Source organism: Balaenoptera musculus, chromosome 3 (genome assembly GCF_009873245.2).
Source record: "Balaenoptera musculus isolate JJ_BM4_2016_0621 chromosome 3, mBalMus1.pri.v3, whole genome shotgun sequence".
Lineage (NCBI taxonomy): Eukaryota > Metazoa > Chordata > Mammalia > Artiodactyla > Balaenopteridae > Balaenoptera > Balaenoptera musculus.
Window position 1 is genome coordinate 41,398,191 of NC_045787.1, and position 23,453 is coordinate 41,421,643.

The window sequence follows — 23,453 nt, forward strand, 5'->3', positions numbered from 1 at the left end:
ATACCACCATCCCTCCACCTACGAATCTCGTGCTGACTTTGGCTTCTTAACCTTTATGTTCAGTAAATCATCAATTTCTACTGATTCTTGCTTTAAATGTTTCTCTTCCAAATTCCAATTTGGCACCTTATTATTTCACACCTCAGCAAGTGCAAGAGCTGCCAAAATGGCCTCCCTACCCTTTGCAAATCACCTTAAACACTACTAAATTTGCCCTAAAATGTCAAATTCTTCTTGTCGGTCACCTGCCCCCATACTTCTAGCAACTCTTCACAATCAGTAGGAAAAGTTGTCAAATTCATTTTCTGGGCATCAAAATCTTCTAGACTCAGTTTAACTCACCTGTTTACTCCTATTGGCCAGTACTCACCTACACATTTTATCCTGTTTATTGTTTAATACTCAAAGGCCCCTTGCACAATTCCACTGCTGTACCCTTATTCACATATTTCACCCATCTGGGTCATTTTCCCATTCTTTGTTGCCTATGCACACTTCATGCATCCTTCAAGTCCCACTTTTTTCTTTGAAGTATTGACCTAATGCTCCAATCAGAAGAGACCTCTTTCTCTGAACCTCAAAGTAACATGTGTACTGTCCTAAATTATTTTTGTTTATATTACTTTAATACAGGCACATGGTTAAAAAAACTTATGAGGATACAGAGGAGTATAAAAAAGAAGTCTCCCTCCCACCCTACCAACCCCAGTCCTAATCACTAGTAATAGCTTCTTGTGTATCTCTCCCGATGTTTCCTTTGCATACATAAGAATGCAAATACATGTGTGTGTGTATATTGTTTTACTCAAATGAGTTCATTACACTACACATGCTGTTCTGCAACTTCCTTTTTGTCTTTCTAAATCAACTTTATAAAAGTATGATTCACTTATAATAAAATGTCATTTTAAGTGTATAAGTGAATGTGTTTGACACATGTATACATCCACGTAACCTTCATCATAATCAAGACATAAAACATTGCCATCATCCCCAAAAGTTTCCTCATCATGCCTAACAGTCAATCTCTTTCCTCCATCCCTGGACTCAGGCAACCACTGACCTGCTTCCTCTCACTAGAGACAGATTTTGCATAGATGACTTTTCTAGAATTTAATATAATGAAATTGTTCAGCATGTACTCATTTTTGCCTGGCTTCTTTCATTCTTATATAATGTTTTTGAGAGTTGCTTGCAGTGTTTGGCTGTTATTAGTAAAGTTGCTATGAACATTTGTGTACAAGTCTTTTTTTGTTGACGTTTTCATTTTTCTTGAGTAAATACCTAGGAATGAAATTGTTAGGTCATATGGTAAGTGTATGTCTAACTTCATAAGAAAGTGCCAAGCAGTTTTACCAAGTGGTTGTACCATTTCATTTTATACTCTTACAATCAATCAGTGTATGAGTATTCAGTTGCTTCACATCCTCCCAACACTTGGTATTACTGATCTTTTTAATTTTAGCCATTTTGATTGATATATACATAGTGGTATGTCACTACAGTTTTCATTTTCATTTTTCCCATGACTAGCGATGTTGAACTTATTTTTACATGTTTATTGGCTATCCATATATCTACCTCTGTAAAGTGTCTGTTGTCCTTTTAAAACTTCTTTATAAATTCTAGACAGAAGTCTTTTATCAGATATATGTATTGTGTTATTTTCTTCCTACAACTTGCTTTTTTCACTTAACCTAATATTTTTAGTTTACCTTATGATATGTAAGTTTTCTCTGTCCAGGCAATGGGTTTCCTCTATAAAGGAAGGTGCTTTTTAAAATTATCCAAATAATTTAGCATACTCCTTACACAGAACAATCATTTAAAAATACTTGGTGATTATCTCTTTAAACATGGGAGGAATGTAATTAACATATATTGAGCAGTTATTTTGTGTCATGTTTTTGCCTAAGTGTTATTTTATTTAATCCTCACATAAACCCCTAGAGGTAACTATTTCCTCAATTTACAAATGAGGAAACTAAGTCTTATAAAAGTTAAATATTTTGCCAGGTATATCCAGCTAGAAGCCCAATATAAATTTCTACTCACAGGGTCAAATTTTTCCTCTTCTAAACTTTTAGAAGTCTCACTCTTTTCTTCTTCGTTTTGTTGTTCAGCGTATCGCAAAATCCATTCTTTCATATTTACTTCCAAATTTTTTTCTTCCTTTTTTGGCTAGAAAGAAAAAACAAATATCTGAAAAATCAAAATTAGAAAAAGGTGTCAAAACTATCATCAAGTGTCACTGCTTTTATAATTTCTTTACACTCAGAAACAGTAGACACATAAGCCTCAAAAATCACATTCTTTACTGTTCAGTGAAGGACAAATGAATGGAACTCAACATTAATTAAGTCTAAACTTCCATGATCCGAAGAATACATTTACATAAAGAGGCAAAAAAATGAAAGAACTGTTAAAAACTAGTGTTGTCCTTAAAAACAGTGGTTTTGTGGGGATGATGTTTCCACAGATTTTTGCTCTGTTTATTTTTAGGCTTTATTGAGGTATAACTGATAAATTAAAAATTGCACATATTTAATGTACATATTATTAAAATGTTAATTATTTACTGTATATATACATATATATATATATATATATATATAGACTCATCATTTTGATGAGTTTGGACATATGCATACACCCATGATATCATCACCACGATCAAGGTACTAAACATATCCATCACCTCCAAAAATTTTTGTGTGTTCTTTTGTGTGTGTGTGTGCAGTACTGTACTGTTAACTATAGGCACTATGTTGCATAGCAGCTGTATAGAACTTACCTATCTTGCATAACTGAAATTTTATAACCATTAAGCAACATTTCCCCATTTGCCCCTCCTCCCTTTAGCCCCTGGTAACTACCATTCTATTCTCTGTTTCTATGAATATGACTACATTAGGTACCTCATATAAGTGACATAATGTAGTATTTGTCTTTCTGTGATTGGCTTATTTAGCATAATGTTCTCTAGGTTCACCCATGTTCATAGATGTTTTATGATATGCAGAGTAGTTATGTGTAATGCATAATGAAGTGTAATGAAGTACACCTTCCAGTATTAATGCCTTTCTGTAATCCCCTTCCATACAGATTTTGAATTGGCCACATGACTTGCTTCAACCAATGGGACATTAGCAAGAGTGATACAAGCAGAGGCTTGACAAAAATTTGTACACTGGTGCTTACTATCTCGAGATACTTGCTCTTGGAAGCCATATGTCAAGTAAGAAGTCTGACCACCCTAATATCATCATATAAGAGGAAACCTAAGCTAGTCATGTGGAGAGAGAGATGCCTTGCTAGGTCCCAGCTGAGGCACCTAGTCATGTGAGTAAAGAAACCTTTTTGGATGTTCCAGTCTGAGGAGACACCTCATGGAGCAGAAGAACTGCCTAGCTGAGCCCAGTCCAGACTGCAAAATCAGAAGAAATTCTTGGTTTAAGTCACTACATTTTCCGGTGGCTTGTTATGTAGCAATAGATAACTGAAACTGACAGTGATAGAAGAGTTTGGCAAACCCATTAGACATTTTCAATAAGTAAAAACATTACTGTAACCTAATATTTATACCCTTATGAACTATTACATGTGCTTCATTCTGATTTTATACAACTTTAAATGTTTAATTCTTAAATTACCTTTATCTTAGGATCTTCTTCCTGTTTTTTGATTTTAGATTGCAGTGGAGGTGAAATAGTGGCTTGTATTTGAGGAGACTGGAATTTTGGCCTACTTAGAGGTTGTTGCTCTTCAAATTCCTGACTGAATCCTTCAGGAAGTGCATCTTAAGAGAAATTGGGATGAAAATAAACATGTACATGATACATAAAACACACAAATATTTATTAAACACTCACATAAACCCTGTCTAGACAAAGAGCACCTAATTTTATTCTACTGCTCATCTCCTAGGAATAGAAATCCTATGATGAACCTCGTTTTATTATCAAACCAGTGGGAACACTCTCTAGATGATAACCACCCCACCTCTATTTGACCATTTATTTCACCCCCAATATGCTAGACTCCTAAATTTCCATAAGAAAATCTTAACCCTCCCCTCTCTTTGGTTGCCTGTCACAACATGTGACAGTATCCTTAATCAGTCATAGAAGCAATATGCATTCCAGGTTCTTGCCAAAGATTACAACCTTGACCCTCTGCTTAATTAAATATTATTTATCCAAAGCCAGACAGCCCTAATTTCTAAACCAAAACGAGGATACACAGCCTGACAGGTTACAGACAGGCAAACTTTGAGAATCTGCTGTATTATGTGCATTGTAAAATGGCTATCAAAAACTGAAAGCAGCACACAAAAAAATAATTTCTTCTTGCACAGACTACAACCTTTAAGAAGAATATACTAAAAAGACTAGAAAAGTGTAAGAACATTCTAAAAATAAATAATTATAACAGTGAAAAAAATTTTAAGTACAAGTCAAAAGCTTGATACAAATATCATAAACATTGAAATTATTTCAAAAGGTTTTATAAACTGAAAGACATTTATGACAAACTGCTTACCATCTGAAAGGTTTAAACAGAGCCAATCCAAGGCAGAATGAAGATCACCTCCGTGTAAGAGTGTGTTGGTCATGGCATCTTCAATGTCCTTAGTCTTAAATGAAAATGCTTGTAAAGCCATGTATAAATCCTATGAAAGGGAAATGTAAAAAAGTCATTCTGTCAATTTTCTCTTTTTTCATTACTAAGTCTATTCTCCCATTCATTTTAAACTAGAAACTCTGACACAAATTATAACTTCAAAAATATCTTTTTTTCTTTTCTTTTTTCCAGTTAGAAGAGTTAAATGTGCTCACTGTATTGAGAATCTGAGAACTATAGATAAATAAAAAAGGACCAGGAGAAACTGCTCATATTCTCACTATCTAAAGATACTGTTTGCAATGTAGTATGCTTCCTTCCTTTCAGTCATTTGTCTACGATTTTGTAAAAACAAACTTTACTTAACGTTATAACATAAGCATCTTCCCAAATTATTAGAAACTGTTCATCAGTTTTAATAGTTACAGAATATTCCACTCGGTAGACATATCATAATCTATTTTCCTATTGGTGACCACTTAAGATGTTTTATTATTATCAGCAGTGCTTCAATGAACATGTTCATACATAAAGCTTTTTATTGTACTTTCTAAAGCATGATCTTTACAGCTGGGCAGGACTGGGTTCAAATCCAGACTCTGCTTACTTTGCTACTTAGTAATTAAAAACCTCAGGCTATAAATTATGTAATCTTTCCAAGCCTCATTTCCTTCATTTGAAAAATGGGGCAAAATACCTTCCAGGATTGTGTGTCAGAGAAAATGTAAGCAAAGTACCCACCACAAGTCCAACATAATTTTGGGAATGTAATTTAGTTTTCATATCACTATTTTAATGCATGTACTTGTTTTTGGCACAGCTCCTTCCTTATTCTTGCAGATGGAACTAATCTACATGAAATTTCAATGGAAGTTGAAAAGTCATTTTATCTCACATGTGGAGCTGTCTTAAAATTGCTCCACTAAAAGTAAGTAACTTAAAAAAAAGTTTGCAAAATACCTGTAATTTTTTGGCAGTAAGTCTTCCAGAAATCACTCCCTTGTCATTATTTTGCTTTTTATGCTCATTTATCACTCCAATAATTTTTTGCTCTAGTTTGTTATTAATTACCACCTGTTGAGACCAAAAAGGTCATATCAATTAGAAGATGAATTATTAAATAACATTTAATAATTAAATAATTAGAAACAAATCACACAGTTTTCTATATCCCTTCCAACCAAGCCCAGAATTTCAGCTGAAATCAGATACAGTGATTATCATATATTGGAATCCCATTCACTGGACCACATTCCTACCATATATTTAAGAAAAAATGGGATACGGAAAAAGCAACAACATGTGGCAAGGCAAAAATCCTTTTATAAAGCCTCTTGAAGCCGTATGTCTCAAGACTCTGTCCTTGGACCACCCTTAGATTGCCACCACAAAGACAGATTCCTAAGCCCTATCCTAAACATACTGAATCAGAATCGTTGGGGATGGAACCCAGAAATTTGCCTTAATGTAAACCAGCCCAAGCACATTGCCTGAAAGAATGGATGCTACACTAAAAAGAGGGCAAATCAAGTAGAAGTAAAAACTTATATAAATTGTAATAATTAGGTTACACAAATTATTTTGGCATCCAGAGTTTGTTTTCTATTTTTTCCTATTGGCCATTTTACCTTCTGCTGTTTCCATATGTTTAACCTAAGATTATACAGCCAACTACCTTCAAAAATACCTTCTTTTGATCACATCTTTACTGAATGCTCACTACGAGCAATGCACAAAAACATACTTCAGGAATTCAGTCTAGCACAGGAAACATATATAAAAAGATAAACTGTAACCCAGCATGTCATTATTTAAAAAGATGGAAGAAGTGCTGATGGAACCACCAGGAAAATAACCTGGTGAGTTATGATGGACTTCACAGAGGTTACAAATGGAGAAAGGGAAATAGAGCATTCTAGGCTGAGAGCCCATGGACAAAAGCCTGGAATCGTTAAAAATCATATGGGATTTGGGGGAACAATGAGATATGAACTAAAATTTTAAGTGGAGAAGAGTAATGGAGAGGAGGCTGGAAAAGAATACTAAGTCAGACCTGAAAGGGTGTGTATGATATACTTAGAAGTTTGGACCTTATCCAGCTCTTCCTTAATTTCTTACAGGCTCTCAACAGATGTGTATGATTTACTTTTATTTAATATAGATGAGGAATTATTGTACTACTTACAAAAATTTTAAACACCCCATCATTTGCTTACATTTAAGAGTTTATCTTTTTTTTTTAAGGTAACATTTCTTGAAATGACTCAAAACCTTGATACTCACTTTCAAAATAGATTTATCCAGATTTGCAGGACCACCAGAATCATTTGCAGAATTAAAACTATAAATTTTCGGACCTGTATATAACAGACAATAAAGAGCCAAGGTAATTTAATGATTAATATCCATTACACTATTTTAATTTTCCTCTAAAGATCGCTAAACATTAAATATTTGATTTCAGCTCTTTCTTTTCCACTTTACCAAATAACTCAATCTGGAAGTCAGCGATACTTCTGCTAAATTTGCAAAAACATTCTACCGCTTAGCACTCTCTAGGTTAACTAGTTTCTCATAGAGTGCAAATGCTTGGCACTTAGCTGAAGTAAGACCTCTCAGAGGATATTTGATTCCTGGCAGAGAAGATGGGTAATTTTGAAGAGAAAGCACTCCTCCTAAGGCAAAAAGGAGGTGGGAGTTCCTATCATTCTCTCCTACTGAGTATAAGGTTGCTATATTAGTTTCCAAGGCTGCTGTACAAACTTGGTGGCTGAATATACAGAAAAACTCTCTCTCAATTCTGAAGGCTAGAAGTCCAAAATCAAGGTGTCAGTAGGACCATACTCCCTCTGAAGTCTCTAGATAAGACTCTTTTCTTGCCGCTTCTGGTGACCCCAGGCACTGCTTGGCTTGTCTGCCTCGTTAAAATGGGTCTTCACATGGCCTTATTCCCTCTGTCTCTCTGTGTGCAAATCTCCGTCTCCTTTCTCTGGACGCTAGTCATTGGATTTAGGGCTCTCCTTAAATCCACGATGATTTCATCTCAAGATCCTTAACTAATTACACCTGCAAAGATCTTTTTTCCAAATAAGATCACATTCTGAGGTTCCACGTGGCCATGAAATTTTGGGGGACACTACTCAACCCACTACAGTTGCCAAGTCTGTTCCAGTCAATAGAAATGCTATATATTAACAGTTTTCTAACAATGAATAACCGGGAAGGAATACATTTTATTTTCAAACTTTGGTCTCATGATCTCCTTACTCTCTTAAAAATTATTGAAGATCCCAAATACGTTTTGTTTATGTAGGTTATAATATTGATATTTATCATACTATAAATTAAAAGGGAAATTTTATTTATTTATTTTTAAAGACTTATTTATTATTTATTTTTATTTATTTTTGGCTGCATCGGGTCTTAGTTGCCGCACGTGGGACCTTCGTTGAGGCACACGGGCTCTTCGTTGCGGTGCACAGGCTTCTCTCTAGTTGTGGCGTGCGGATTTTCTCTTCTCTAGATGAGGCGCGTGGGCTCCAGTTGAGGCATGCGAGCTCAGTAGTTGTGGCACGCAGGCTTAACTGCCCCACGGCATGTGGGATCTTGGTTCCATGACCAGGGATTGAACACACGTCCCCTGCATTGCAAGGTGGATTCTTTATCACTGGACCACCAGGGAAATCCCAAAAGGGAAATTTTAAAAAATATTTATTAATTCATTAGAAATAAACCTACTACATGTTAATATAGTACTTTTATGAAAAATAACTATATTTTCCAAACCAAAAAAATTGTTTTCTACTTTTGCAAATCTCTTAATATCTGGCTTCTGCATTCAGTCTTCTGTAATGTCACACATCATGTAGTCACTGTACACTAGAGAGAAAATGAGCATGAAAATGGCAAATAACATTTTAGAATTACTATGACTATAGTTTGATCTCATTAAGCCTCTGCTAGAAAGGTCTCAAAAATTCCCCAGGATCCCCTAAGCACACTTTGAGAACCACTGCTATATAAAAATAATCCTAGAATCGTACAAAACCTTGTTACTCTGCTTTTATAAACCTTAAAATAGGATTTTTTTCACTTTGAGAAACCTAAACATTGAAGAGTTGCTTATTATAAAGTCCAGGATTTTAGTCTCTGTTGACTTACATTGGGTTGTTCATTTTAAGATGCTAGTTAATATAATGAGGCATTTAAAAAGGAAAACCAAAGTTTTTGAAAATAACTATTTACATTTGAGCAGTCTGAACTAGGAACATTGGTGGGTCCCTGAATTACTTCTGTGCTATCGTTAAGAAGGTACCCAAAGCTACCTAGAATACGTTAAAAGATAATAACAATTCTGGTATAGTATGGTTTTCCTCATCTTTTAGTCTCAGACTTTACCTTAATCCTGGTAACCTTGCTCATAAACTCATGTCAATGGTTATAAAGGAGAGTATATATCAGTAGTCTTTAACCATTTCTGGGGGGGTCTTATCAGTTGTAGTAAATTCATTCACAAATTTAGCACACTAATCAGTTTTAGAGGTCCCTACACCCATGGAGGGGCCCCAGTTATAACCCATTTTGAAAAGGTACAGATGGATGAATGTTTCATTACCAAGACAATACTGAGAAACAGTTCAGGTTCCTGTGTTACTGACAGAAGTAAGATTGTAAATTCCGTTAATAAGTGTTTTTTGGTTTTGGTTTTTGTTTTGGCCACGCCACACAGATTACGATATCTTGGTTCCCCAACCAGGAGTTGAACCTGAGCCCCAGCAGTGAAACCTCCGAGTCCTAACCACTGGACCACCAGGGAATTCCCGATTGGTTTTGTTTTTTAAATTAGTGAATTAAAGATTGCAGTCAGCTCTCATTTTTCTCCTCCAACCATTCCACCTAAAACGTCCAACCATATCACTTCCTTGAGGTCAGCTTATACTGCAAACTTCCAGAGGGCAAATAAAAGATCTAAGTCCCCAGACTATCAGGAGGGGAATGAACACCCATACTGCTATGCATTCGCTGGGTGTCAATCAGGGTCTCTAAAAACGGTATGTTTTCATTTTATTCAATACTCTGAGGAACTGAAGCAATAATGAGATCTTGCCAGGGATATTACCAATTAAATCAAGTAAACCAGTAAGGCCCTTTCATTTTCAAATTCTTCCTAAAACATGTTCATGTAAGATTTTTAGTCAGCATGAATGAAAACTCCAAAATCTGAAATGCATTTTAAAACAATGATAGAAATCCTTCTAAACTGTATTTACACTTCCTGCCATAATACATACAATAAGCAAAATTCAAAGCTTTTCGTGATGCATTACTTATTATGAGTATCTATGACTTTGCTCAGAGGCTTGCAGAGGCTACCCAATTCCCTGAGACTGCTCTAATTTTCTATTTAGTGATTCTTTGGTCTTCTCTCCTGTCAGCTGCCACCTTTCAGAATGTCAACCTAATAACTCCCCACCCCCAAATTCTAATCTGTTACCTAGGAAAAAGTGATGGCACCAGAAGAAAATAGATACTGAAACTTGTAAATGAGTAACCCTATTTTCAAATAACAATTCTAAGTCAATAGGCCATGGAATAAAAATGGTCCCCATTCTTCTGCCAAGTAATGTGCATAAGATTTATGACAGCTACCTTTCTTGCTGCTTAGAGACCCTTCTCCACAAGTTTTGGTTTTGTTTCAGATGAAGGGAGTTATTGGAAATCTGACTGGAAATAAGGAAGTTAGTGTGCAGAATGTATCCCTAAGGCAAAAGCACTAAGGGTTTCAAATTTATAATGACTGTTCATGGAACAAAGGAACATACGTAACTGGCTCTCAAAAATATTTATTACATTAAAGTTGAAGCACAGAAAAACTAAGTGATTTCCTCAAGATGACTTAGCAAGAAAAAAGAAGCATCAGCCAGAATCAATTTCTTGTTGCCCAATACTCTTTCTTATAGAATATATTCCTTTTATACGGTATTGCATTTTACATCCTACAGTGATTATGATGACCCACTATCACTGAAACATTCACTTCGAGGTGCTGGTGCTGGTGATAGGTGCACTGAGGCACTGTGGCTCCCTTCTGCCCAACAGTACACATCTGCAAGGGGAACCAAACCAGCCAAGAGATCCAGTCAGGAATAAATAAGACCCAATCTTGTCCTCACGGAGCTCATATTCTGGTGGAGTAATTAAGCAACTAATTACCCAAATAGGCTATGAAGGGGAAGTACAGCGTATCAACTAGGTTTAAGAATTTTCACAAACACAAGCCTTATGGTTGTAAGCACCCTCCACCAGCCCCCAATAATGTAAGCCCCTTGAAAGCAGTGATCTCAGTCTGTTTTGTTCTTGTATCCCCAGTGCCTAAAATCTTGCCTGGCACATAATAGCTCTTCAAACATTATTTGATAAACAAAAGAAATGAAAAAATAGAAGTGGAAGAATACCCAGGATTGTACCAAGAACCATTTCGTGGCACCAGTCATTTTCTACCTCTAGATGAGAGTCCAATTTTGAGAAAGTATGCTATGTACAATCCTTCAAATTGTTTGAAAAGCCAGAGAGAGAGATGGAAGCAGAGTAAAGCAATTACATTTACATTAGGAACAACAAAGAGTTCAGAGATAATTTTTTCTGTGTACTTTTCCACTTTTTTCTTCCAAGTAGGCCTATTATATGTAATATAAAAATATCCAGACAGAAAAAAAGAAAACAAACAAAATCATGTGGCAATCTTGCTGCAACATTTTATTTATACTGCTATGTATATTGATTTATGGTTATAAAATATTCTCTACAAATTTGGTAGATAACCTCTCATTTTCTCTCTTTTTGATTTCTTGGTCTTAGTAATTCCTCTGAAATTTTCCTTGTCACTTACCCAAGAAATTTTTTGGATGACTATATTCAGAGCATTTGACTAGATACTGAGGGATGTTAATACATAACCATAAAACTGTTCCTACCTCCTACAATTTTATAGGATAGATAAAATGTATAATTGCTCACATAGGCAAGATCTAAACATCAAAAAGAATGATTCAGACAACAATGATATACATGAGCTGTGAAGACAGAAGAATTCAAAAAGTAGTTTATATCTGCGGTGGGTATTACAGGATTCTCGTAGATAGCTTTAGGGATAGATAGCATTCCAATGAGAGAAAACGGCAAGAATAAACATGAGGAGGCAGAAAGCCAACAGCTGCATTTGGAGCAGTGAAAATACACCAGATTTGCTAGAGCTGAATATAGGAACTAGTAAAAAGGCTAGAAAGGGGGTCTTAGACGAGCTGAACGGTTTGTATTTTATCACAAAGTCAGTGAAGACGCTGTAGAAAAAACTGGTAAGTGACGTGATCAAAGCAGTGGTTCAGAAAGATCAATCTGATGCTTTATGCAGGACAGACTGGAGGAGGAAAAAAGAGTACAGCTAGGGAAACCCATTAGAAGGCTGTGTTGGTACTCCAGAAATTCATGAGTGCCTAAACTGAGGTGTGAACAGTATAAATCAAAAGTGAAAAGGGCATACATGGAAGAGAAATAAGCAAAGACTGCACGGAGCTTGACAACAGATCGGATGTGAAGAAGAAAGGAAGACATAAAAAATAAATATTGACATTGGATACAGGAATATGGAAAAATAGAAACAAAGAAGTCACAGGAGAAGCTAGTTTGGGGGAGAGAAGTATAGTTCAGTATTAGCCATGTTATTAAATTTGATGTGCTTGCAAAACAGGGCCAAAAGTCCAAGTAAATGTAGAAATGGCTGACTTGAGCTTGGAATAGGCCAGGATTGGACATGTTGACTGAGGAGTCATCTACAAAAGAAAAGACAGAAGTAATGGAAGTAGATGAACTCCCCTGAAAGGGCTGTAGAGAGAGAATCATACTGTCACAGACTGACACCTTCGGTAATGGTCATATTTTGGGGTTGGGAGAATGGGAAGCCAAAGAATACAACAAATGACTATTAGAAAGTTCAAAGAATTCAGAGGAATATCAAGAAAAGACAGAGAGTTAGAAAAAGGCTGATTCACAGAGTAAAAGTGCCACAGAATACTTAAGGAGAAATTCTATGTACTTGTAATTGCAGGCATAATAGCTTTGTAGTTAAAGGGTTACAATATATTGTAGGGCAAAGAATTATTATTCACTTTCTAAGTGAAGGTTTGTTACCTGCCTACTTCTTCAGTCTCATCTCTTTTCCTCCTTAGGCAGTGCTTACATTCTGAGTATCTTAAAGGCCCATGCTCTTTCCTGACTCAAGATCTTTGCACAACAGTGTTCCTTACCTCAGCCAGGAATACTATTTCCCCCATTCTGTACAGCGTTAACACCTATTCATCCTCCCGATACTGTCACTTTCTCAAAGAGACTGTCCATTACTCCTCCTTTTCCCCAGTAAAAATCAGATTACGCTGTTAAATTCTCTTCCTTAGCTTTTCTTTGTGGCACTTATCAATCATAAAGCAACGTTTGTGTGACTACTTCATGGCTGTGTGCGCCATTAGATTGGCAAGCTCCAGGAGAGACGATTTGTCTATTTTGCTCATCCCATCCCTAACTTCATGCCAAATACACAGTAGGTTTTCAACAAACATTTGCTAGACTTACATTTCAGTAAGAACTACAAGCAAACAAGCTAAGCAGAACAAAACACCGTATAACTGTCCAAATCAGCTGTAATAGTGGCCTGCTGATCTGCAGCCAGAACCGGCAATCTCCAGATTGAGTTATCAAACCAAACTGCACAGTAAGCAAAAATGCATTGCTGCGGTAAAGATCGCTGATAATTTTTGCAATAGGTTACCCATATTCGGTGTGTAAGTGCTGAAATTCTTAAGTACTGATTTTTTCCATAACACGTGGAAACGCTACATCGTGGCTGAAAATGGTTTGAGAAGCAAGTAGAAAATGGGTCTGGCTCTAGGGCGTTAATAATTCCACACACTACTCTCTGCATTCGCCTCGCTAGTTTAGATGACGGCTCAGGACGGATCCCCACTGAAACGGGAGCTAATGCAAATTTCTTTTGTTCTCAGGAGATGGAAGTGGAGGTTAGGTGGGGGACGCTACCGTCGGAACTCTGGAGGCCCAAGCAGCTCACACTGATCTAAAACAAGGCTACCCGATGGGGAGCCAGCAGCTCCGGGTGTGAAAGATAGAAATTTTAAGACCGAGGGTCCGCCCAGGTGCGAAGGCTTCTCCCTCGGGACTGGCAGTAGCGGTTCAGGAGGAGGCCGGGGCCCGACCGCTCGTACCTTGCTTGACTCGGGGATCCCTGGTGCTAGTAGCGGCGGATGGGGGCGGCCTGACCACAGGCTTCTTGTTTTGGGCCTCCCCGGCAGCTCCGGCCTCGGCGGATTTGGCTCTGGAAGCTGATACAGCGGCCCGGACCGCCGCGGCCCCCGGCGCCTTGTGTTTCTTGTTCTTGCCGCCCATGTTGCAGCTGCGGCAGAAGATTCCTCCCGGTCCAGGTCCCGGAACCACTCCCGCACCGCCTCCAGAAGCTCTTCACATTCCCTGAGTCCCAAGCCGCCACCTTCCGTCCTCCATCCGGGCTTCTAGGCCCTGCTACAACCGCTGCTTCGCAATTGGCCCGACTCACCAAGGTCCCGCCTCCTCTCCGCCCACCTAGGCGTCTGCTGCGTGCCGGGAACCCTCGCCTCGCTCCCTCTTTAGCCAAGGAGCTGCCTATCCGCCGGTGGTTAAGAAAGGAAAGGTCGGAGGAGAAAAAGGAGGCAGGGAAAAAATCTCCGGGGCTGCGTGACTCGACTAATTTTGTCTCCCACGGGGCCCTGTTGAGGCTTCGCTTGGCGTCACTGTCGGTGCAGTCGCGGAGCATCGTGGGTAGGAGGGAGATTCGGTCTCGCAGCTCCGAAAGATGGCGGACGCTTTCGGGGATGAGCTCTTCAGTGTGTTTGAGGACGACTCGACCACTGCGCCCGGAGCCAAAAAAGACAAGGAAAAGGAGAAGGGGAAATGGAAGGGGCCGCCAGGGTCTGCGGAAAAGGCCGGGTAAGGAAGATGTCCGAGATGTCTTTTTTTCTTTCTCCTCAGTGCTGAGGGAAGAAAATCCCACTCTCTTCTGAAGACCACGAGAAGTAGCATGTACGTTAGTGGCGTTGGGAAGTGAAGGGGGTTGAGAAGAATGTTGAGGAGGGAGGAAGAACGTTGGTTTGGGGAAGCTGGGTCTTGGCGTTCTCCGGTGGCCGCAGGCAGCGTGGACTTCTGCCGCTGCAATTTCCCTGACGCGTGCGTAAGGCCTGACTACAACCCCTGCCTGCGCCCTGGGGTCGTGAGGGCAGGTCAGCTGTCTCTGAGTTTCTGTACCCCCAGCTCCAGCACAATACTGGGCACAATACAGGAAACGAATCACCAGTTGAGTAAAGGGTTAAGAAGCTTAGAAAATGTGACTTGGATTGACTTGGAGGGGAAAGGGCAAATAGCAGGAGAAGGGAGAGAGATTCAGTCTCCAAGCTTCAGTTTTCTTGCCCATAATGAGGTGATAGCGCCAACCGCTAGTGTTTTTGTGAGGAGTAAACGAGATAGTATGTGTAAGCGCCTAACAGTGTTTAGCACATAATAGATTCTCAAATGCTGGCTTTCTTTGATTTTATTAAGAAAAATTTTAAAAATTACTGGTCCCTGAAACTTAAAGTAAGATGATTCATTAGTTTACTCTTGACCTTGGGAGAGGATACCCAATGGATGCTTGAGTTAAATTAGACATGATTTTGCTCTCAAGGAACTTTTATTTGAGGTAAGGAGGTGGTACAGATACATATTTTAAAGAGTTAGTAGGAGATTGAAATACAATAAGCTGTATATACAGTTAAGTGCTATAAAAGTTCAGGAAAGAGAGCTATTTGTGATGTCTAGAGAGCCTTACATGCAAGAAGCTATTCTGTGTTGAGATGATTCCTTATTGACGCTGAGAAGTTTTTTGATTTGTTTTGTTTTGTAGCACAAATTGGGCTAGGCGGAGTGTTTGCTTAGGGACTACAAGAGATAAGCCTGAGAATATAAATTGGTTTTAGATTATGAAGGGCCTTGAATAGCAAGCATATGAGTTTTGATTTCATTTTAAAAACCCAGGTGAACATGTGTTTTTTTCCTAACTTGGTGACTGGATAGGTAGAGTGATAGTTTAGAAAAATTAATTTGGTATCAGTAGTCAATGTATGGAAAGAGGAAAGACACTGATAGTAAAAACTAAATGAAAAAGTATTTCAGTTATCTAATTATGAGATTATAAAAACCTCAACTCAGGAGGTCACAGAAGGAAGGAAAAGGAAAGATAAAATGTTGTGAAGGAAAAAATTGACAGGCCTTATTTAAGGAGGACAATGGAAAAGGTCAAAAGAGACGTTTTGAACTTGGATATCAGGAAGAAGAAAAATAGGGAAATTTATAGGAGATTTTGATTTCGAAATTAATCTGGCTAGAGACAAAGTGAAGTGATAGTATATCCATATTGAAGTGTCCATTGGGCAATTTTAATCTGGGTTTGGAGAAATACCAGAACTGTAGGTATATATTTGGATGCTATTTCAATTGGTACTGCTTGAAGTGGAGATTCCTGTGGGAAAGTATAGTTTTCCCACATATAACATAGAGATTAGAGGGATATTAGAACAATCAGGAGTTTGAAATGTCACATAAGAGTGAAACAAAGGAGAAAAATAGTCTTCCTCTCTCATTGAGTTAGAGGGTGTAGTAGTCTTGGAGAACTTTTCAGGGAAAATGAGAAAGGAGGACAGGTTCTTTTTATTTTTTTCCAAACAGGAATAATTAATAATTTCTGTAGTTTGAATGGGCAACTATGATGTTATGAAGATGATACATGTATAATTTCCTACTGCGGTAAATATTTTGTTTCAAAATTATTCAGGTAAAATTCACTTTGCAGTGTATTAGGGGTAAGCTGTTTCTGCAACCTTCCAAAGTGAACATTTGTAGGATATAAAAACAATTTATATTTTAATTTTACTAGGAAATATGTGAACATTAGAGAAAGGAAATACATAAGAAAATATAGACCATGATTAACTTACGGAACTTTGTTTACTACCAACACTTCTAACTAGACCTAGACGTCTAGGTATTTTTAGGGAAAAATCCAATTTGCCTTATTGTAACTATCATACTGTCATAATTATTTGTATCTAGTCAATATGTATAGCATGATTTCCATCTGATTTGTATAACACAGAAGGGCAAATCCTGGAACTTTAGAGGATCTTGTCTTTTGTATTGATATTTAATACTCTAGACTAAGTGGGTGCTTTTTTAAAAAACTTTATGAGAATTGTCTGGAGAGAGAGAATAATATGAAAAACTCCATGTACGCATAACTCAGCTTCAGTATTATCAAGTCATGGTCAATTTATTCCCACACCCTTTTTTTGTAAATCAAATGCTACTAATCATGTTATTTCCCCCTAAATATTTCAGTATGCATCTCTTGTTGATTATGACTTTTTTTTCCAACATAACTGTCATGCCATTGTTATACCTAACAAAATGTACAATAATTCCTTGATATCATTGAATAGTCAGTCCACAGTAAGATTCCCCAGTTGTCGCAAAGGTATTTTTTTGTAGTTGGTTTATTTGAATCAGGTTCCAGACAAAGCCCTTATACTGTTTTGGTTGTTATATCCCTGAAGTCTTTCATTTTACAACAGTCCCTTTTTCCTTACGCTATTGATTTCTTTTGGAGGGGTGGATGAGAGGAGAAACCAGCTCATTTGTCCTGTATAGTTTTCCACATCCTGAATTTGCTTTCTTATGCTGTCATTTTACTAGCTTTTTTATCTTCAAGTATTTACTGTAAACTGTCCTTATATCCAGAGCGGAACTATGCAATCTATAGTAGTCCCCCACCCTTATCTGAGGGGGATAGGTTCCAAGAGCCCCAGTGGTTGCCCGAAACCTTGGATAGTACCAAACCCTATATGTAGTATGATTTTTCCTATACATACATACCTACGAAAGCATAATTTATAAATTAGGCACAGTAAGAGATTAACAATTACTAAAAATAAAATGAAATAATTATATCAATATATAAGTTGAGAACTTTCACCTTTCCATTTAAAGTAAGCACTTGACGGCTTCTCTTTGGCATTGCCAGCATCACTACTCTTGTGCTTCGGGGCCATTATTAAGTAAAATAATGGTTACTTAAACACAAGCACTGCCATAGTACAACAGTGATCTGAAAACTTAGACAGCCACTAAGTGACTTAATAGGCTGGATACCGTTGGCAAAGGGATGATTCATGTCCCAGGCGGGATGGAGCAGGAATGTGCAAGATTTCATCATGCTACTCAAAAAGGCATCCAGTTTAAAACTTATGAATTATTTACCTCTGGAATTTTCCATTTAATATTTTTGGACCTCAGTTGACCTTGGGTGACTGAACTCTTGGAAAGGGAAAACACAGATAAGGGGGGGACTCCTGTAATAGCTGCTACCTACCTGTAGCTATTGAGCACTTAAATGTAGCTAATCAGAATTGACATGTTCTGTGAATGTAAGATATACACTGTATCTTGAAGACTTGTTATAAAAAATGTCAAATACATCATTTTTATCTTTATGTACTGAAATAATATTTTGTATATTTTGGGTTAAGTGAAATATGTTAAAATTGGTTTCTTTTTTAAACTATTTTAACATGGTTACTAGAAATTTAAAGTTATATGGGTACTTGCATGTATATATCTTGGACAGCTGCTGATGTCGAGACTTGATTAGATTCAGATTCAATTGTTTAGATAAGAATACGGTTGAATAGAGAGTTGAATATAGTATTAAAGAATAATGGAGCTCTTCTGAAGGAAAGTATTCTACAATGAATTTAGGTTTTAAGCTTCTCAAAGGTATAGGAATGATGTTTCTTTGTTTTATAGTTGTCACCAACTCCTAGTAGGTTTAATTACAATGCTTTGGTTGATGCTTACTAATTCAGACAGAATAATAAAATGTTAGAACTAGAGGGATCATAATTATCATTCATATGTCTTCTTTTACTGAGGGCCAAGGATATTGATCGCTTGTCCAAAGGAGATTCATGTAAGTAATATGGGACAACTGTGAATGCCTATTCCACTAAATGGGGCGTGAGAGGAATTACATATTTCAGGTTTTGCCAAGCATCAAGGAATAAACTTCATTATGGAAAGGTTATTCAAGCATATAGATCAATACTACTGTTTGTTGAGTCTTTTTTAAAAAAATTTTTCTGTTGAGATAAAACATATTAAAAAAAAGTGCGAGGGGCTTCCCTGGTGGCGCAGTGGTTGAGAATCTGCCTGCCAATGCAGGGGACACGGGTTCAAGCCCTGGTCTGGGAAGATCCCACATGCCGCGGAGCGGCTAGGCCCGTGCTTCACAACTACTGAGCCTGCGCGTCTGGAGCCTGTGCTCCGCAACAAGAGAGGCCGCGACAGTGAGAGGCCCGCGCACAGCGATGAAGAGTGGCCCCCACTCGCCACAACTAGAGAAAGCCCTCGCACAGAAACGAAGACCCAACACAGCCAGAAATAAATAAATAAATAAATAAATTTATTAAAAAAAAAAAAAAGTGCGAAAGTCATGGGACAAATTTTCATAGTGAACACACCAATGTAAGCCCTGTTCAGGACAAAAAAATAGAATATTGCAGAAATCCCTCTTTGTCCCCCAGTAAAGTGACTAACCTGATAACCACATGTGTTAGTTTTTTTTCTGTTTGTAAATGTAATGTAAATGGATTCATACAGAATATGTTCTTTTGTTTCTGGCTTTTGCTCAACATTGTTTGTAAAATTCTTAACTGTAGCTCTGGCAGTACCTTTCGAAGTATGATTGAGGTTTGATGTGGGATCAGAGGAATATTCCCAATTATCTGAAAAGCCTGCTCTTTTTCAACTATAGGAGACTGAATTTTTCTTCACATACTTCAGCCAAAAACTGTATCACAACAAGTTGAATGTAGAGATAGATGAGAGTCCAGCTGCCTTCTATTAAGCCAGACATTAAAGAGACTTGCAAAAATATAAAACAATGCCATTCTTCTCATTAAAATTTTTTTGGGAAAATACTAACTTTTTTTAGTTTTAATATTTAATATGGTAAATATCAGTAGATAAGACTACATAAACAAAATTCCTTGGAATCCTCAGTAACTTTTAGACTGGAAAATCAAAATCAAAATCTCTCATTTCTGAGATCAGTAATTTTGGAGCCACTGATGTAATATAGTCTACTTTAATTTCCATTTTCCTGGTAATTAATGGTTCTTGAGCTCCTTTTCGTATGCTTATTGATCATTTGGATATCCTCTTTTGTAAAGTGCCTGTTCTAGTCTTTTGCTCATTTTTTTATTGGGTTATCTTTTTTTTTTTAATCTGTAGCCGTCACTTCCATTATTTTAGATACATATGCCTTTTGTCAGTTATGTGTGTTTCCTCCCACTTTGTCTTTTCTCTGTACTCTCTTAATGGTACCTTTTGATTTACAGAAACTCTTAGTTTCAATGCAGTCCAATTTAGCAAACTTACTTTTTGGTTAACAATTTTATGTTCTGTTTAGTAATACCTAAAGATAATTTTCTCATTTTATCTTCTAGAGCCTTTGTTGTTTTTGCATTTCACAATTAGATCTAATATCCATATTGATTTTTGTGTATAATTGGCATAGGGGTCAGATTGATTTTCCCTATGGTTATCCAATCCACAAAGCACCGTTTATTGTCACTACTTTTGACCAGTGAATCCAACCACATAAAAAAATTTTCTCCCAAATAGTAATATTATGCCATTAGAAAAGCATTAAATGTTTATTGAAAGTGTTCACGTAAATGTCTAATGGTATTTTACAGTTTTTAAGAATATTATATTAGTAGTAGTTACGTTAATGTGAGTTGCAAAATATTTTTAGAACAGAATTTCCAAGAAAATATGAAATGAAAGAGGAGTAGTATTCAGTTTCATTAGTTAAAATAAGAGTATTCTGGGCTTTAGCCACTTTTGATTTGTAATATCTATTTACATGACTTTTTTTGTTAATAGTGTATATTATACATGGGATAATATTTTACGGAGTCACCCTTAAAGTAAGCAGTGCTATTGCAGAATTCATTCTAAACCGTTCACTTTTCAGAAGACGTTTTGATGGTAAATTACAATCTGAGTCAACTAATATTGGAAAAAACAAGAGAGATGCAGACTTCGAGGGCACAGATGAACCCATTTTTGGAAAGAAGCCCAGGGTAGAAGAGTCAATAACTGAAGACTTAAGGTAGTATTTCCATTGTTATAAATGCTAGTAACTCTTAGGTTGGGTGGTTGCCTGAAGTTTTGAAAATTGCTTGTATGTTGTTACTTTATGAAAATATTTGTTGAATTAGAGAAATGAAAATAAATATTCTTTATATATTCATATAAACATATAACTGTAGAACAATTAGGTAAGTTTGGGGAAATGGAAAACAATATAGAAAAGAAAGGCTTTTAATACTTTTGAATCCAATTTTAAGAAAGAATCTTGAAGCCTGATTTTTTTAAAAAGAAGAAATGCCATTTCATTTATTCGTTAATGTCTTAGAAGAGGATCACTGGAAGAGTGGGATAAAAGGAAAGAATAAAACTGACACAATGGAAGGGAATCCTTGAGAAGGAGCATTAGAAGGAATTAGATTTTCACTGTTGCATGTAGCAGTAGAGTGGCTATGAATCTCAAGACTACTGTCAATGAGGGAGACCCATGGATATGTGTGGCTGAAATAGCTGGGTGTTTCTTTGATTTCAAAAGTTGGAACTTTCTAGAAATTAATTCCAATTTCTTAGGTTGACCTGTTTCCTCTCGTAGCGATGGTCATGACTTTGCTTTTCCCTTCTCATTTGCCATATTCTAGGTTGGCACTACAATAAAGAATTTACTCCTATGGTTTTTTGTTGTTGTTGTTTTTTAACCGGTTAGCTGTTGTTGTAGCTAGCAAAAGTAGGTACTATAAATGGTGGTAGATGTATCACTGAAATACTTAAGATGCACTGTTTGTCCAAACTAGTGGAATAGGTTACAAAATAATACTGATAATTTAAAATCATTGTTGCTTATTGTAGTAATTCTTGGGTTTTATCCAAAGTATGGTTATTGATTTAAAGTAAAAAATCAAAAGTACAATCAATAATAGTGGATCTAGTGCAGAAATACATCTATTTTTCTTCAATTTATCCACAATCATGTCTTTTCAGAGTCTAAACAGAGAACCTAGATGAGTATAACTTAGGATTTTGATGAGAAGAGGGAACACTTCTATAAATTATAGCAACATCTGTATTAGGCTAGTTTATTTTATACTTCCTATCACGTAATGGTTTTTATAAGCAGCTTTGTGTTTTGAAGCAGTGATAATGCTTTTGTAGAGGTACTTTTTATCCAAAATAGTTACTGGAACTAAGCTGACATAATTATTTGAATAATCCATTTGGAGTCTGTTTTGTATTTGTAATAAAAGATGCTAACTCACCATTTTGAATTCCTAGCATATATAATTCTCAGTAATTTATTTTAATGTAATTTTAACAATTTTTTTTTTTTTTAAGTTTGTCAGACTTGATGCCCAGGGTCAAGGTACAATCAGTTGAAACTGTTGAAGGGTGTACACATGAGGTAAGCACAGTGTATGGTAAGTTGGTGTTTTAAGTGGGATTTTGCTTTGGACTATCTAGTCTGATGATTGACAAGAAGTTTAGCCTTAAGGGCTTTGGAAACAATATGTAGTTTCTGTGCAGTCAGCTTACGTAGTCTAGTGGAAGGAGCTGGGGGTTTGTATTCAAACCTGAGCTCAGACACTGACACAGCGCTTTTCCCAACTACAGTCTTGGATAAATTTCTTAACCTCTTTGACATTGTTTTTCTAATTTGTAAGTTTAGAATAATGGGATTTACATCTTGGGGTGGTTGTGAAGATTATGTAAGAAAATTAGGTAAGATACCCAGCACAGAGTAGGGTTTTTTTGTTGGTTTTTTTGTTTTGTTTTTCAGAGTAGGAATTTAGTACATGTTTATTCCCATGCTCCTAAAGTCAAGTAACAGTGACATTTTGCAGGTCCCGTGCTTTTTTGTGTTTTGCTCTGATGACTGATATATTGCAGTTTCATTGTCTGCCACAAGATGGTGGTCACTGATAGCTTGTAGTAACCGTTTATCAGTGAGCATTTATAAAAATATGGGACATAAGGAAACTAACACTCGTTCTTTCTATTAAGCCTTCTGCCTTTACCATGTAACCTTATAAGTTATTACTACAGTTAATTGGGGAATCTTATTAAAGACTTTATCAAATAAGCAGAGTAATTCCAAATTAACAAAAATTGCTTTTGATGTAGATCTGGAACCTTATTTTCTTAAACACCTGTTTTTCTACTTGAAATTTCCTTATGTTCCTTTAGAATAGCACTTAGTTTGGGAGGTATAATATCCATTAGATCATTCATTTAACACTTATATTAGACCCTATTTGATGCTGTGGTCTTAAAAAGATGGGGAAAAAACCTCAAACACACACAAATTTTTCTCTCAAGAAGTCAGAAGTTCTTTCTGTCCTCCTTCATGATTATCCTCAAACCCTCCATTCTGTTATCTCCTCTCACATTTTTAGCAGGTAACCTTACCTTTTACTTTATATTAGAGGTTTGAAGATACCAAGTTGGAGTCACATCAACTCAAAGGACAAGGCACTGCGTTGTTTAGGCTGAGGAGAGTTGTTCTTGGTTGTATCCTACTGCCTCCACAAAGACTTGGATCATTCCATTTTCCCTTG

The 23,453-nt window shown here is 36.7% G+C and overlaps 2 protein-coding genes across 2 annotated transcripts in view; one reads left to right on the top strand and one right to left on the bottom strand.

Annotated features, from left to right (window-relative positions):
* Nucleotides 1-14,445, bottom strand: part of DHX29 (DExH-box helicase 29) — a 47,680-nt gene extending 33,235 nt beyond the window's left edge. The window contains exons 1-6 of the mRNA XM_036849061.1: nt 13,896-14,445; nt 6,907-6,980; nt 5,584-5,697; nt 4,543-4,672; nt 3,654-3,799; nt 2,056-2,181 (exon numbers count right to left, since the gene is read on the bottom strand). Of these exons, the coding sequence (XP_036704956.1) occupies nt 2,056-2,181; nt 3,654-3,799; nt 4,543-4,672; nt 5,584-5,697; nt 6,907-6,980; nt 13,896-14,076 (771 nt within the window). The 5' untranslated portion in view covers nt 14,077-14,445. The remainder of the gene's footprint in view (nt 1-2,055; nt 2,182-3,653; nt 3,800-4,542; nt 4,673-5,583; nt 5,698-6,906; nt 6,981-13,895) is intronic.
* Nucleotides 14,309-23,453, top strand: part of MTREX (Mtr4 exosome RNA helicase) — a 137,796-nt gene continuing 128,651 nt past the window's right edge. The window contains exons 1-3 of the mRNA XM_036849062.1: nt 14,309-14,652; nt 20,789-20,926; nt 22,234-22,300. Of these exons, the coding sequence (XP_036704957.1) occupies nt 14,519-14,652; nt 20,789-20,926; nt 22,234-22,300 (339 nt within the window). The 5' untranslated portion in view covers nt 14,309-14,518. The remainder of the gene's footprint in view (nt 14,653-20,788; nt 20,927-22,233; nt 22,301-23,453) is intronic.